At 44.3% G+C, this 14460-nt stretch overlaps 1 protein-coding gene across 13 annotated transcripts in view; it reads right to left on the bottom strand.

Annotated features, from left to right (window-relative positions):
* The window catches only part of Ppip5k1 (diphosphoinositol pentakisphosphate kinase 1), an 86513-nt gene that overhangs the window by 22707 nt on the left and 49346 nt on the right, over positions 1-14460 (bottom strand). For 3 of the 13 annotated variants that reach the window (XM_045156546.1, XM_045156547.1, XM_045156555.1), the window contains 9 exons: positions 14078-14205; positions 13767-13881; positions 13494-13601; positions 12338-12454; positions 12026-12190; positions 6880-7029; positions 5977-6067; positions 2175-2300; positions 1260-1322 (listed from right to left, as the gene is read on the bottom strand). In XM_045156546.1, the coding sequence (XP_045012481.1) occupies positions 1260-1322; positions 2175-2300; positions 5977-6067; positions 6880-7029; positions 12026-12190; positions 12338-12454; positions 13494-13601; positions 13767-13881; positions 14078-14205 (1063 nt within the window). The remainder of the gene's footprint in view (positions 1-1259; positions 1323-2174; positions 2301-5976; positions 6068-6879; positions 7030-12025; positions 12191-12337; positions 12455-13493; positions 13602-13766; positions 13882-14077; positions 14206-14460) is intronic. The other 10 variants (XM_004660879.2, XM_045156556.1, XM_045156548.1 and 7 more) reach the window with 9 other exon arrangements.

The raw sequence follows: 14460 nt of genomic DNA, 5'->3' as shown, positions 1-14460 counted from the left end.
TCAGGCAGCAGGAGGTCAGCAGAGGAAGATTTTATAGCCAGGAAGCCTGGGTAGTTTTACCTCCCTCTGAGAGTCTTAGTTCTTACACAGAAGAAAGCCACATCGAACAAAACTGGGTTTGCTTTGAGGACAGATACACCGCAGAGAAAAGTAAGGATACAAAGAATGAAAAGCTCAATAAGGAGTGAGCTTTTGTTCCTTGTGGGGTTTATCCCGAAAGGAGACCATACCCTTCAGGGAGTGATGTACCCAGACCAGTGCAACATTCTTAAAATACAGTGCTTTCCCCAAAAATTCCCAGCAGAAAACTCAACCCTTTACTTCTAGCTTCTCTGAGATCATTTTGCCACAGGTAGGCTAAGGCCTTGTGGAAACTATTTAACTTCAAGATGCAGAGGCTGCGGGTCCAGCTCAGAGGCACAGCATGTGGTTAGCATACACATGGCCCTGAGTTCAATCCCAAACACCAACCCTTCTACCAAAAAAAAAAAAGAGGGAGAGAGGAAAAGAAAACCTCAAGGTTCAGTACTTTCATCCTTTCTCCTCCTACTTCTTTCTTTACCTCTTTTATCCCAGAGCAATCTGGGCTCTTGTTTTCTAAGCCCAGGCACTAGGTTAGTAGTAACATAAAGCAGATGTCAGAAACATAAGAGCTGTACACAGTACACAAAATGGTAGGACACAGGAACATGGAGAGAGACATATGGAGCTATTCGAAGCCAAAGCCCTTGTAAGTAGGCTTGGGAGCTGGGAACTTCAACTTTGCTCCAAAAGAGGAACAAGCTTCTTTTGTAAGTTCTTTTCATCCACCCCATCAAAAGAGCTGGAGAATAACACAGGAAGTTAAAAATTACATCAACTGAGGTGGGAGGGAGAGAAGAACGAGCCCAGTCTAGGCAGTTCTACTCTCTTTCTAAGAAGGGGAACCTGTCGTGTCTGCACACTGCATGGCAGTCATGTGATAGGAAAGGAGGGTTATAACTGAGATCTTGGTGGTGATGCTGACAAAAGTGATAATATAATGGTGATGGTCGTGATGATGAAGTCAGACCCTGGGTTGCCACATGGACATGTCAGCCAGGCTACAGCCAAGGCTACGGTTGACACAAGGGAAAGGGACATTTAGTGAGGGGCTCATTCAGAGAAAGCAGGTGTCAACACAGTGGAGGAAGAGGCAAAGTCAGTGTCAGAACTCAGAGGTTAAGTGTCTGGAAGTGACATGATGAGGAGGAATGATGCTGAGTCAGAAGCAAACGTACCGTTAGTCGGATGCTTTGCAAACGACACAGAAAATCGTTTTACGGCCGGGACAAACAAGAGCTCTGGGGAGAAAAGACATCATGGGGATTATACCCACCCCTGTGCCCACCCTCTGTTCTGGAATTTGCCCACAGTGTATTTTTTTTTTTTTTTGAGGTAGGGTCTTACTCTAGCCCAGGGTGACCTGGAATTCACTATGTAGTCTCAGGGTGGCCTCAAACTCATGAGAACCTCCTACCTCTGCCTCCCGAGTGCTGGGATTAAAGGCACGCGCCACCATGCCCGGCCAATTCTTTTTTTAATTGGCTGTATGTCATGGTCTCATCCCCACCCCTTGAATTTCTGAAGACATTTCACTTATTTCCTTTGATGTAATCTCTTAGTAATCAGTGTCATCTCTTCCACAATACAGCCCCACACAATAACACTAATATCACCACCATAATCTCTTCCTGGTCTTTAGGAAATAAAATCCGCACAGAAACTTTCCACCCCACCCCCCATCTTTTCCATATCATCTTTTCTACCTTAGCCAAGCAACTTCTGCATCTCTAATTGCGATTTTTCCAGGAATTTAATCAAGAGTCCACTGCATTCCTCCTGACCATAGGTCATGCTCTTGGTCCTTACCCCTATAGGCCAGAATCCAGGAAAGAGTACAAATTGATGCAGCAAGGCTGTATGTGGGAGATTATGAGGGGATAAGCATAAATAGTAGTATTTGTATGGTGAGAGGGAACGTAAATGGAGGGGTGGAAGGGGTCCAGGTTCCTTCTCCTATCTGTTATTGATGAAGAAAACTTACAAGGTCACTCAGAACTATCCTAAGCATGAATAGCTTTGGAGCTGTATGCTTTCTGGGAGACAAGTTTAAAAAAAAAAAAAGAGCTGTCCCCCCAAACCCACCCACATACCATCTCGGTGCTTCAGACTGGCAGGTGGGAGCTTTTTGCCATGGCTGCGGGCGTAGTCCTGAAGATTCGGAGCACTGGAGGAGCCACCCAGCACCGTAGTGCTGAACAGCCCTGTGCACTGTGAGCCTGCAAGGCCGGGAGTCTATTAGTAGCCACGCAAAGCTGCACACAGAAACACACAACACTTCACAGGACAACATTAAGAAACACACATAGCCATTCAGTGCCACCACAACGTGGCTACTCCAGATAACCATGGAGAACATTCACTACTGTCCATAGCCAAACCAGGCAAGCAAAGTAGGGCTTCTTCTGAAGATCTACATGGCAGCGACAAGAGGCCATTACAAACAGTGTTAGTCACATTAGAGTACTCAAAGCGCTAAGAAAGGCTGTGCTCTCTGGGTGCTCTCAACTCTAAAATAATATGGAAAATCCCCTAGGTCCCCCTAAATTTATTTAAGTGCCCTTTACCCTGGATATAGAAGTTGAGAATCCCAGAAATCTAGTTCCTTGTTGGCTTAAAGACAAAACAAAACAGCCGGGCGTGGTGGCGCATGCCTTTAATCCCAGCACTTGGGAGGCAGAGGTAGGAAGATCACCGTGAGTTCCAGGCCACCCTGAGACTCCATAGTGAATTCCAGGTCAGCCTGGGCTAGAGTGAGACCCTATCTCGAAAAACCAAAACCAAAACAAAACAAAACAAAAAAACCTTTGATTGAGACCAGAGGCTTATTTCTGAGCATTCAGTTGGCACCCAACTCTTCATCCAACATCCCCTTCCTTCAAGGACTTTTCCATTTTCCAAGAATAGAAAGTATAGAAGTTATGCTTAATTTTAAAACTGAAAGGAACTCAGAGACCATCTAATTAAACTTTCTCTTATTTAGTTATTTATTATGGTTTTTCTTGTCCATTTAAGAGCAGGGGTTCACTCTACTCCAGGCTGACTTGGAAATTACTTTGTAGCCCTGGCTAGCCTTGAACTCATGGTAATCTTCCCACCTTAGCCTCCCAAGTACAGTCGAGAGCCATCATGCCCAGCTAACTTTCTCATTCTGTAAATGAAAAAACAGCTCCAGAAGGATTCTTCTTTGCCCAAGGTCACTTAATATGTTATGAGCGAAGTTCGACTTGAATATAGGACTCCTTACTATGAAAACCAACTGTGTTCAGTTTACAAAGATAACCTTGAGCCAGAGATAGTGGCACACACTTTTAATCCCGGCACTCGGGAGGCAGAGGTAGGAGGATCGCCATGAGTTTGAGGCCACCCTGAGACTACATAGTGAATTCCAGGTCAGCCTAGGCTAAAATGAGACCCTACCTCAAAAAAAAAAAAAAAAAAAAAAAAAAGGGAAAAAGGTAACTTTTAGCTGGGCATGGTTGTGCACACCTTTAATCCCAGTGCTCGGGAGGCTGAGGTAGGAGGACTGCTGTGAGTTCAAGGCTAGCTACAAAGTGAATTCCAAGTCAGCCTAGGCTAGAGTGAGACCCTATCTAGAAAAAAAAAAATGGTAACTGTTTTCTTCATAGAGAAAACAGATTCAGAAATCAAGACGGACACAGTTGGAAGGTGTGTGACTAAGCAGGGACTCATAATGTAGAGTGTGCTGTTGTGTACTAGGCACTCCCAACAAGGAGAGCAGGAAGCAAGAAGACATGGGCTGTTTTCTTTCTCTGCTCTCAAAATTTGCTGTTTCTGTAAGTCCCTTGATCAAAACCAGTTGCCATGTACATAAATTCAAAGAAAGAAAAAAAAAAAAAGAACTCCCAATTAGAGGAGTAAACAAAATTTAAAGTCTGCAAAGCATAATTCAGGCCATTCACACTATCCTCAACATCTAATCTAGAGTCTGGTTGGAAGTCCACAGCCCTTTCTACATGCTCACAAGGACACAGTGATCAGAAAGAAGTAATAAGACTGGCATCCGGATTCTTGGGATTTGCCCCTCTACTTCCAAATCCACTTTGGTCACGACCCTGGATTTGGCTTGGGACTGAACATTCATAGACGAGATAAAGCAGAGAGGAGGCCAGTTTCCCTATATACACAGAAAACTGGGTACCCAGTATTTTAGGGTACTAGAGAAATCAGAAAGCTCAGGTGGTGATTTTTATCTTGGAAATCTAAACCTCTTTTGTACCAAGTTCCCCTACCTTTCATGCTCAAATAGGCTCTAAATAGGATTCAGAGAATAATGTTCATTGCTAAGTATGTCTGCTTTTCTCAGGGAAGCTAACAGTAGCTGGTTATATGCCAGACTTCTCCAAGTTCTGTCCTATATTTCCTTCCTCTGCTTTGGTGCAGTCATGCCAGCCCTGCTCTGCTTATGCCTCAGATCAACCCACAGGGTGGTCTTCACCTTAACCACTACCATTTGTCCGCCAGTTCTGTGTGTCCCTGCCTCTATACAATATTCTGTGTGGTTTTGGAAATGTATCCCTACATTGTCTAGACTGGCCTTGGATCCATGGGGTGAAGCGTTCCTCCTACCTCAGCCACCTCCTAAGGAGCTGGGACTAGATATAGCATATTACTGAATCTTAGGCCTTATTCTTTTTTATTATTATTAATTTGTTTTTTATTAACAACTTCCATGGTTTTTTTCTTTTTCTTTTTTTTTTTTTTTTTGGTTTTTGAGGTAGGGTCTCACTCCTAGGCCAGGCTGACCTGGAATTCATTATTTAGTCTCAGGCTGGCCTTGAACTCATAGTCATTCTCCTACCTTCTGGCTAAGATCATGTGTACTAGGGCTTCTGGGGAGAGAAGTCCACAGTTTATTCCTCATGCCCCAAACTATCTCACTTGTTTTGGGGATCTAGAAGACAACCACTTTCATAAAATTAGCCTGCAAAGTTACCAAAACGTTTCTCCCTTCTGCTGGTCCAAATACTAAATATTTTGGGACCAAGAAATTAGGCACTAAGAACAAAGAGACTTAAATAGAGAGAGTAAGATTCACAACCCAAAACTGAGCCAGAAGAACAAGTTCCGACCCCACACAGTCATCTCTAACCTCTAGTCCTAGTTGCTGGCTTACAGGGTTTTATGCTCAGAGACAGTCCCTCCCAAGAACCACCAGCCCCTCCCAAAGAGTACAATACCCTCTGAGGCTTGATCCTTCCTGCAGTCTGCACTCTTAGAAAGGGTTGAATGATGTTCTCCACCCCTTTCCAGGGATCAAAAAAAAAAAAATCAAGAACAGTCCCTCAAAGTTCTGAAAAGCCTCTGCTACTACACCAGTCTCAAATTTGTCCCTCAAGCTTCCAGAAGAAAAGGAAAAAAGTTACAGGATTAGGACAAGAAGGAGGAAAGGGCATAGAGGTGGGGGTGAGGGGCAGAGCAGGGATGTGAAAAACACAGGCTTCAGAGGAAGACACACTACAAGTTCTCCATAAGAGAAATATGACAGTCATGGGGGTCACAAGTACCTCTATTTATATAGCTCTGTCATTGATAACTCTGAAGGTTCAGAGTCTCCAAGGCCCCTTAAGGTCTGGGCTAGACTGGAGGGACAGATAAAGAATGAGAGGGAAAGCCAGAAAAACGCCTTTCAGCCAGGGAAATGGGGGTTGGTGGAGAAAACCAAAGAACAAACACTTTGCTGGGATGGAAACCACCATCTGAGATCCAGTTTCACACCTATCTATGGCTTCTCCCACTTCATCCTCCCCCACCGAACAGTTCTACTGACTGGATGGTCCTAACTCCCATGATGAAGATCTCCCAAAATAAAACTCTGCATAACAGACAGACAGCCCTTTCCAACAACAGGTGAGAGATGCTGGAACCCCATACCTAGGCCACTCTGCTTCATCTCTGTTGGAGGCCGGGAAGATGAAAAGAGCCGGTAGCCACCAGGCCTTGAAGATGAAGTCTCAGAAAGAACCTGGAGAAAAAGTGTTTTGCATTAGTCACATTGTCACCTCAACCCAGAAGTATCAAACCCAGGTCCTGAACTTTGCCCTACAAACCAAGTAGTATCAGAAAGTTTAGAAGAACCAAAGGATTCTCATGGGAGAAAAGGAATGAAAAGGGAACAGAAAGTGCATTATGCAGGGAGAACAACCCAGGGAACCCTTCAATGCTAGAAGACACTTAAATTTCTTTTTTTTTCCTCTCTCCTTTTTTTTTTTCCAAGGTAGGATCTCACTCTAGCCCAAGCTGAGCTAGAACTCACTCTCTAACCCCAGGCTGGTCTCAAACTCATGGCAATCCTCCCACCTCTGCCTTCCAAGTGCTGGGATTAATGGTGTGCACCACCGTGCCCAGCTGGCACTTACATTTCCAAAATGCTGGTCCTAATGGTCCTCCCACTCCAAATCTGTGGAATCATGATTTAACTATCCCTACATCTCAATATAATAGGGCTCTCTAATCTTACCTGTCCCTTTGTAGGCTCCAGAAAGCCAATTGCAATGGTTCAGGCACAAATAAGATCTGGCCATCCTTTTCTTTTTCCATGGCACAATTAGAACTACTGCAACCATACTAGATTCCTTATCTAAACCAAGAAGCCCTAACCTCCAACCTCTAACTATTTTACTTGTACACACATGAAACTGATTTCTTCAAATGCCTATGAGGGCCAATCACACAATCCCCAGAATACACACACTCCACCTACATAGTGTCCCACATCCCTTTATCCCAAAAGGCAAAGACAGAAGCAAGAAAGGAAGGCAAGGCTGGAAGGGACACCTGTGTGCAGGACGCCAGGTAAGTGGTGGACACAGCCCGGGGCTGTAGGCCGATGGCTGGGGAAGGCCGGGGGAGGTCTCCTGACCTCCGGCGGCGCCGTCCCCTCAAAGGGATCAGGTCCAGGTTCCCCGTGCACTGCATGTTCATGACCTGTAATTAGACCGGGTGGAAAGCCGGTCAAGGCTCCTTTAGCCCCCAAGCTCCCAATGCCCCAGTGCCCATAAGGCAGAGATAGTTAGAGAGCCAGAAAAGACAGCCAGCTAGAGCACAGCTAATATGAAGGTCACAGGTTTTGTAATATAAAACAATTCGCAAATATGAGATGATCAGAGAAGAAGTAGGGATGAGGCATTGTCATTAACTCAAGGAGATGAACTATTAACATTTAAAGCTGTGTGACCAAGAATCATACCCTGGGTATCCATTATCCTGGATAAGCCAGGATCTAAGTAACCCCAGTGAATGAAAGGAAGGAAGATGATTACAAAAGCAAGGTAAGACAGGCCTCATGGCTCAGGCCTATAGTCCCAGCTATTGGGAGGATGAGGCCAGAAGATCATGAATTCAAAGTCAGCCAGGTCTACAGAGTAAATTCAAAGCTAGCCCTGATAACTTAGTAAGACCTGTCTCAAAATAAATAAATAAATAAATGAATGGAAAGTAGCTCAGTGGCAGGATAGTTGACTAGCATGTCTGAGGCCCTGAGTTTGATGTTCAGCACCACAAAGCAAAAAAAAAATTATCTTACTCAAGGAAACGTCCCAAAAGACATTAAGACAATTTTGTCAATTCTGAGAGAGAATGCATAGAGAATGCTCTTTGGTTAAGGCTTCTGTGCTTAAATCAGAAGAAAATGCACAACAGTGCCAGGAAGCCAGTAGACCATGTTAATGGGAAAGAGACTTAGAGGTGGAGGAACAGGTCAGTGGCCGAAGTTTAGACGTCATTCTGTCCATTTGACCTGTTTTACACTCATCAGTAAGATGTATAGGGTCTGGATACAAAGTTACATCTATATCTCACATAGAAAATAGTGCATATCCCACCTAAAGAAACTGCATATTCAAAATGCCAATTGCACATTAGAACAATCAGGAAGTAAAGGATTATTCTGAAATGAAGACTGTATTTATTTTCTTAGCCTTTTCCAAAATCTGAACTGAAAATTTCGGGTTAACTTATGGAAGCTAATTATAGATTTTTCTGAGATATCCCTAAGATAGAAAAATCAATTCCAGGGCTGAAGAGATGGCTTAGCAGTTAAGTTCTTTGTGAAGCCTAAGGACCCCGGTTTGAGGCTCGATTCCCCAGGACCCACGTTAGCCAGATGCACAAGGGGGCACACGCCTCTGGAGTTCATTTGCAGTGGCTGGAGGCCCTGGCACACCCATTCTCTCTCTCTCTCTCTGCCTCTTTCTCTCTCTGTCGCTATCAAATAAATACATAAAAGTAAACAAAAAAATTACAAAAAAAAAGAAAAAGAAATTCCAGGTGGTAAGACCCTATTGCTGAAGACTCCATATACCTGAGCTTCAAAGTCACTAAGAAATCCTGCTAGAGCTGAGATGAAAACCTCCTCTGTGTAGACCAGCTGACAGAAAGCTGGAAAAAGCTACACTGTATGCAGTTGAATGGAAGAGAAGAGTCACCAGTGGAGATATTCAACATTGCAAGCCTTATATTTGGCCAGCCAGGCAAAATGAGCCAACAGGTACAATAATGGCATGTCTGTTATAGAGGAAAACAACTGCTCTCCAATTGGACTGGAGGCCTACTCCATGGGAGGGAATACATTCCTGATACTGAAAACCTACAACAGGAGTAGTCATGAGCCCTAAGGGTGTAACATCTGCTGATGTCTGGCTAAATGTATATACTATGCTCACCAAACTGCCCAGTAAGCCCTTCTCTTAATGTCCATATCCATATATTAATGCTACTCTCACTTTTGGTTAAAGAAGCTTCTCTTTTCTGATGACAGTGACCTCTGGATGACTTAAAAGGCACCATGGTGCTGAGAAGAAGTGACAGAGGAGTGCTCAGCTCTGAAATATCTCTATCACATCTTCTAAGGCTCAGGATCCATTGCAGAAGAGGTGGTGGAAAGAATGTAAGAGCCAAAGGAGGGGTAGGGCTCCTTACAACACGTTCCTCCAGACACAAAATGGCCTGGATATCCATGACGTCACAGTGCCTGACACTACCTACACAAGACAATCAGAATAGCAGGAAAAAATCATGACAACAAAATAAAAGAGAGACTGATTGAGAAGGAGAGGGGGGTATGATGGAGAGTAGAGTTTCAAAGAGGAAAGTGGGGGGAGGGAGGGAATCACCACAGGTTATTGTCTCTAATTATGGAAGTTGTCAATAAAATTAAATAAATTTAAAAAAGAAAAATCAATTCCTACAAGATAGAAGCCCATGCTGGAAATGGTGGCACATGCCTTTGATCCCAGAACTTGGGAGACAGAGATAGGAGGATCACCAAAAGTTCGAGGCCAGCTTAAGACAACACAGTCAGTTCCAGGTCAGCCTGGGCTAGAGTGAGACCCTACCTTGCAAAAAAAAGAAAGTAAGATAGATAGATAGACCGATCGGTGGACTGATCAATAGATAGATGCCGGGCTGGAGAGATGGTTTAGCGGTTAAGCACTCGTCTGTGAAGCCTATGGACCCTGGTTCAAGGCTGGGTTCCCCAGATCCCAAGTTAGCCAGATGCACAAGGGGGTGCACACGTCTGGAGTTCGTTTGCAGTGGCTGGAAGCCCTGGCGCGCCCATTCTCTCTCTCTCCCTCTGTCTTTCTCTCTGTGTCTGTTGCTCTCAAATAAATAAATAAATAATGAACAAAAAAATATTTTAAAAAATAGATAGGTGCCTATCACAGAGCCAAGTGAATAAATTCATGGGATTTGAGCAATAGCCAAATACCAAAGACTCTGAAACATAGATAAATCAAATGACATTTAATAATCAATGATACACAAAAGAATGTCACTGGAGCTGGCACTTGTTTGCAAAGCCTGATGGCCTGGGTTCCATTCCCTAGTACCCATGTAAAACCAGATGCACAAGGTAGCACATGCATCTGGAGTTCATTTGCAGTGACTAGAGGCATTCTCTCTCTCTCTCTATGCCTTTCTCATTCTCTCTCTCTCTCTCTCTCAAATAAATAGATAAACAAATTTTGGCTGGAGAGATGGCTTAGCAGTTAAGGTATTTGCTTGCAAAGTCAAAGAACCCAAGTTCCATTCCCCAGGACCCAGGTAAGCCAGATGCACAGGTGGTGCATGTGTCTAGAGGTGGTCTACAGTGGCTGAAGGCCTGGCATGCCCATTCTTCTATCTGCCTCTTTTTCTCTCTCTTGCAAATAAAATAAAATTAAATATTTTTAAAATAAAAAATTGTCATTGATTAATTTTAAAGTTAAATAATTTTTTTAAAAGAGAAGCTGGAGAGATTGCTTAGTGGTTAAGGCATTTGCCTGCAAAGCCAAAGGACCCAGGTAGTGCTTGTATCTGGAGTTTGTTTACAGTGGCTGGAGGCTTTAGCATGCCCATTCTCTCTCTTTCTTTCTCTTTCTCTCATGCTCTCTTTCAAATAATACATTTTTTTTTAATATAAGAGTATCTTTGGATCAAATGTGTTTCCAAGAAAAAGATCAAAACAAATACCTCAGAACAGTTAGCTGGATATCATCAATGCCAGTTCCTTCCTCTAGACTACAGAACTAGAACCAGAATTTGGGACAAACTACAAATAGCAAAACACAGACCTGAGCAGACAAACTTTCTCATTAGGAGGACAGACAGATAGACATATAGACTGGTCCCTTTTTGAAACAATAATAACCCAAATAAGTACCAAGTTTGTGCTTATGTCTGAAGTATAATGTTTTGTTTGCTTTTTTCAAGGTAGGGTCTCACTCAAACCAAGGCTGACCTGGAATTCACTATGTAGTCTCAGGGTAGCCTCAACTTCACAGCAATCCTCCCAAGTGCTGGAATTAAAGGCGTGCACAACCACAACTGGCCCATCTGAAGTATAATTTTTACCCAGGGCAACAAAGAAATGCAGGGAGTCAGGCTTATAATATAAATTGTATTGTTGCTACAGTTACTTTGAAAATTTGTTTAATGTATACTTATTTGCATGGAGAGAGACGGGGGCGGGGGGAGAGATGGGGAGAATGAGAACATCAGGGCCTCCAACCCATGTAAATGAACTCCAGATGTATATGTCACTTTGTGCATCTGGCTTTACATGGGCACTAGAGAACAGAACCCGGGTCATTAGGCTTTCCATGCAAATGCCTTGACCACTGAGCAATCTCTACAGCTCTACAGTTACTTTTAATGTATATATAAAGCAGATACTACTCATATCTTACAGATTAAAAAAAACAAAACAAAACAAAACTAACAGGCTTAGAGAAGTTATCTGGGCAAGGTCACACAGTTTCTAAGAATCAGACAGGGATGTCAGTTCAGAGTACATGCAGTTTCCATCTAAAAACCTGCCTTTTCAAATTTGCCTAGAGTCCTCAATTTTATCACTTAAAACCCTTATCTGAGGCTGGAGAGATGCCTCCGTGGTGAAGAGCACTTCCTGAGAAATTATGAGGGCCTGAGGATGCCTGAGATACGGTTCAAGTTCCATCCCAAGCAGCCTCATACACATCTGGCTGTGGCCATGTGGCCTCTGTAATCTGTCCTGTTGGGGAGCAGAGACCTGAAACTTGCCAGAGCTCACAGGAAACAATCCCAGAGCTCTGGAGTCAGTAAGGCTCTGGCTCAAATAAGAACCAGTGGAAGAGTGATGCAGCAGGATACCCAATGTTCTGCTCCAGCCACCACAGGCAAGGGCACCCTACTGCAGGTGAGTGCACTGGGTACTACATGGGCACATACATGTGCTTACACCACACACACAGGCAAAAAACAAAACATTATCTCCCAGGCACCCCTCACTGGCAACCCTTTTTAAATCAGAAGTGGCAACCAGCTTAAAGGAGGTCTCCTGGGGGACCACCTGTGAAAGAGGTGAAGTAAAGCATTTCAGTCAGGAGCATGGGCATTCTACTGCAGAGGACACATGAGCACATCCACCCCGCTGTCTTCTGCCCAGACACAAGCATCTCATTACCTCCATGGAGCCAGCTTTTCTGTTACGAATAAGGGGTGATCTCCTTGGGAGGCCAGGGCCCTCAGCAGGCTGAGGTGAGGTTTGCAATGCCCGGTCGGGCTCATCTGATGCCTTTCTTGGGCACAGGTTCTCCATGCTGCCTTGATCTGTTTTTATCTCCTCATTCTGTTTAATAATAGACAGATTGAAGAGAAATTAATGACTTCTCTTAACCTCAACCTTCCCAAACCATTTATTACTCAGTATTGTTTCCAAAGTTCCCAACACTTGGTTTCTAAGTGCTTCAGACGCAAATTCCAGCCCTTAACCCACCTCAGAAGAGGCTGGACGGAATCCATAGCCAGCTGGGGCGCTACCTTCTTCTTCCACACCCTTCACCCCAGGGCTGAAATGCAGCTCTACATGGAACCGCTCCTCTGATAAAGGGTCCTAAGGGGCATCAGCAGATAAAGGGCAGTTGGGAGGATCTGGATGTGGTAGCAGAACATGAGGCAGGAGCAACAGAGAGGAACTCAAAAGAATACAATGGCCCTGGACTGAGGACTTGGGGTCTTGCCCCAGTCTAGGGCTGATCTGTCATAACTTTCCTTAAAAATATTATAGGATTACATTATTCATTTCCCACTGTTTGTCATACACACTCCACATGACTTTCTTTGTTGGGGGGATTTTCAAGTTTTTGAGGTAGGGTCTCCCTCTGGCTCAGACAGACCTGGAATTCACTATGTAGTCTCAGGGTGGCCTCGAACTCACTGGGATCCTCCTACCTCTGCCTCCTGAGTACTGAGATTAAAGGTTTGCACCACCACGCCTGGCTCCACATGACTTTGAAACATCCAGTTCTACAACCCTTGCCTTTCATCTCCCACAGTAATTTTCTTTTGCTATAGTATACATAGCAACACATTAAAGACATCTTTGTGGCAATAGATGAGCAAGGTGTACATATAGCTTTTTTTGTTTGTTTTTTTTGAGGTAGGGTCTCACTCTAGCCCAGGCTGACCTGGAATTCACTATGTAGTCTCAGGGTGGCCTCAAATTCATGGCAATCCTCCTATCTCTGCCTCCCAAGTTCTGGAATTAAAGGCCAGCTCATATAACTATTTTAGAAGGGATAAGACTCATGACATTGTCCCAAATTTCATACTTTAATACACATTTGTGTTCTAGGTTATCACTCTGGCTCAACATCAACCCCCAAACAAATTTTCTATTCCAGAAGACCCTTCTGGATGCTTGGGGCCATACCGTGCCTAGGTACCTCATCTAGCTATTCATTTTGTTTTGTTTTCAAAGGAAAAACAAATTTATTTACTACACAGCAATGAGAACAGTGGTCATGGCTGGAACCAACATCATGGAGTCTAGGTCAGAAGATACATGAATGCTGTCCTATGAGAAAGTTGTTGTTTTCAGTGAAAGTCGAAAGAAGGGGCCCTCTCCTTATCCCACCCTGTTTGCTCCTCACCCGTGTGTTGTCCTCATAAAGCATGATAACAATCTGGGTCATGTAGTTGAGCTCTGAGATGGCACTAAGATAAGCCAAAGCTCGCTGCCATTGTGCATCCTGGGTCTCCTACCAAACACAAAAGAAGCAAGCCAATGCCCAAGGATGAGTAAAGGAATAGGAACTGAGGAGAACAGTAAAGGTTTGCAGAAAAATAGAAGCATGAAGAGGGGAGTAGATGGATACTGTGAAGAGTTCATAGGCTCAAGGAAAAATTAAAAAAGGAATCCTTACATCCAGAAGTCCCCCGTAACGGAAGACACTGAGAAGGGAGTGGACGTGACTCTCACTGGTGAAATAGAGGCGTGTTCGAACATGGCGGCCTGGGGAGAGCACTCCACGGGAATACCTGAGACAACAGTTGTGTCAGGCACATGGTCAGATATTCCTTTTTCTGCCTTTCTTCAAGCTGCCTTCTCCAACCCCAAAGACCTCGGTGCTCTCCATCCCAGAATCCCTTCTCTTCTTGGTCCCCAGCCTCAATTCCCCCTGAGTTCCCAACATGCCCCTCCCTCCATCCAGCTCCCCTCCCAGCCCTCCCTCACAGGGGATGTAGCTTGTTGACAGACTCATCCTCGTGGGTTCTCTGCAGGTCAAGTAGTATTTTCCGCAGCAGTGGAAGACAGAAGCCCACAGCAATTTCCATTTTCTCATCCCGACTGATTCCATACTCCTAAGAGCCATAGGTCAGGAATAAGTACCTCAGTGAATCTTGCTCCCTCCTGCTTAACACTTCCAGCCTCAAAATCTATGCCTGTTTTCACCCCAGGTCTAGGACTTTTTTCCTGTCCCTCACAGACCCAAGAGATTGTAGACCCGGAGCAGACCCAAGGATTGTAGCAACTCTATTCCTTTCCCTGGCTCCCAAAACAATCTTTTTACCTTTCCTCTCCCGCCTTCTTCCCCAATGCCATCATCCCAACCTGGA

The sequence above is a fragment of the Jaculus jaculus genome, chromosome 8 (assembly GCF_020740685.1).
Source record: "Jaculus jaculus isolate mJacJac1 chromosome 8, mJacJac1.mat.Y.cur, whole genome shotgun sequence".
Lineage (NCBI taxonomy): Eukaryota > Metazoa > Chordata > Mammalia > Rodentia > Dipodidae > Jaculus > Jaculus jaculus.
This window is presented reverse-complemented; position numbering and strand designations above follow the sequence as displayed.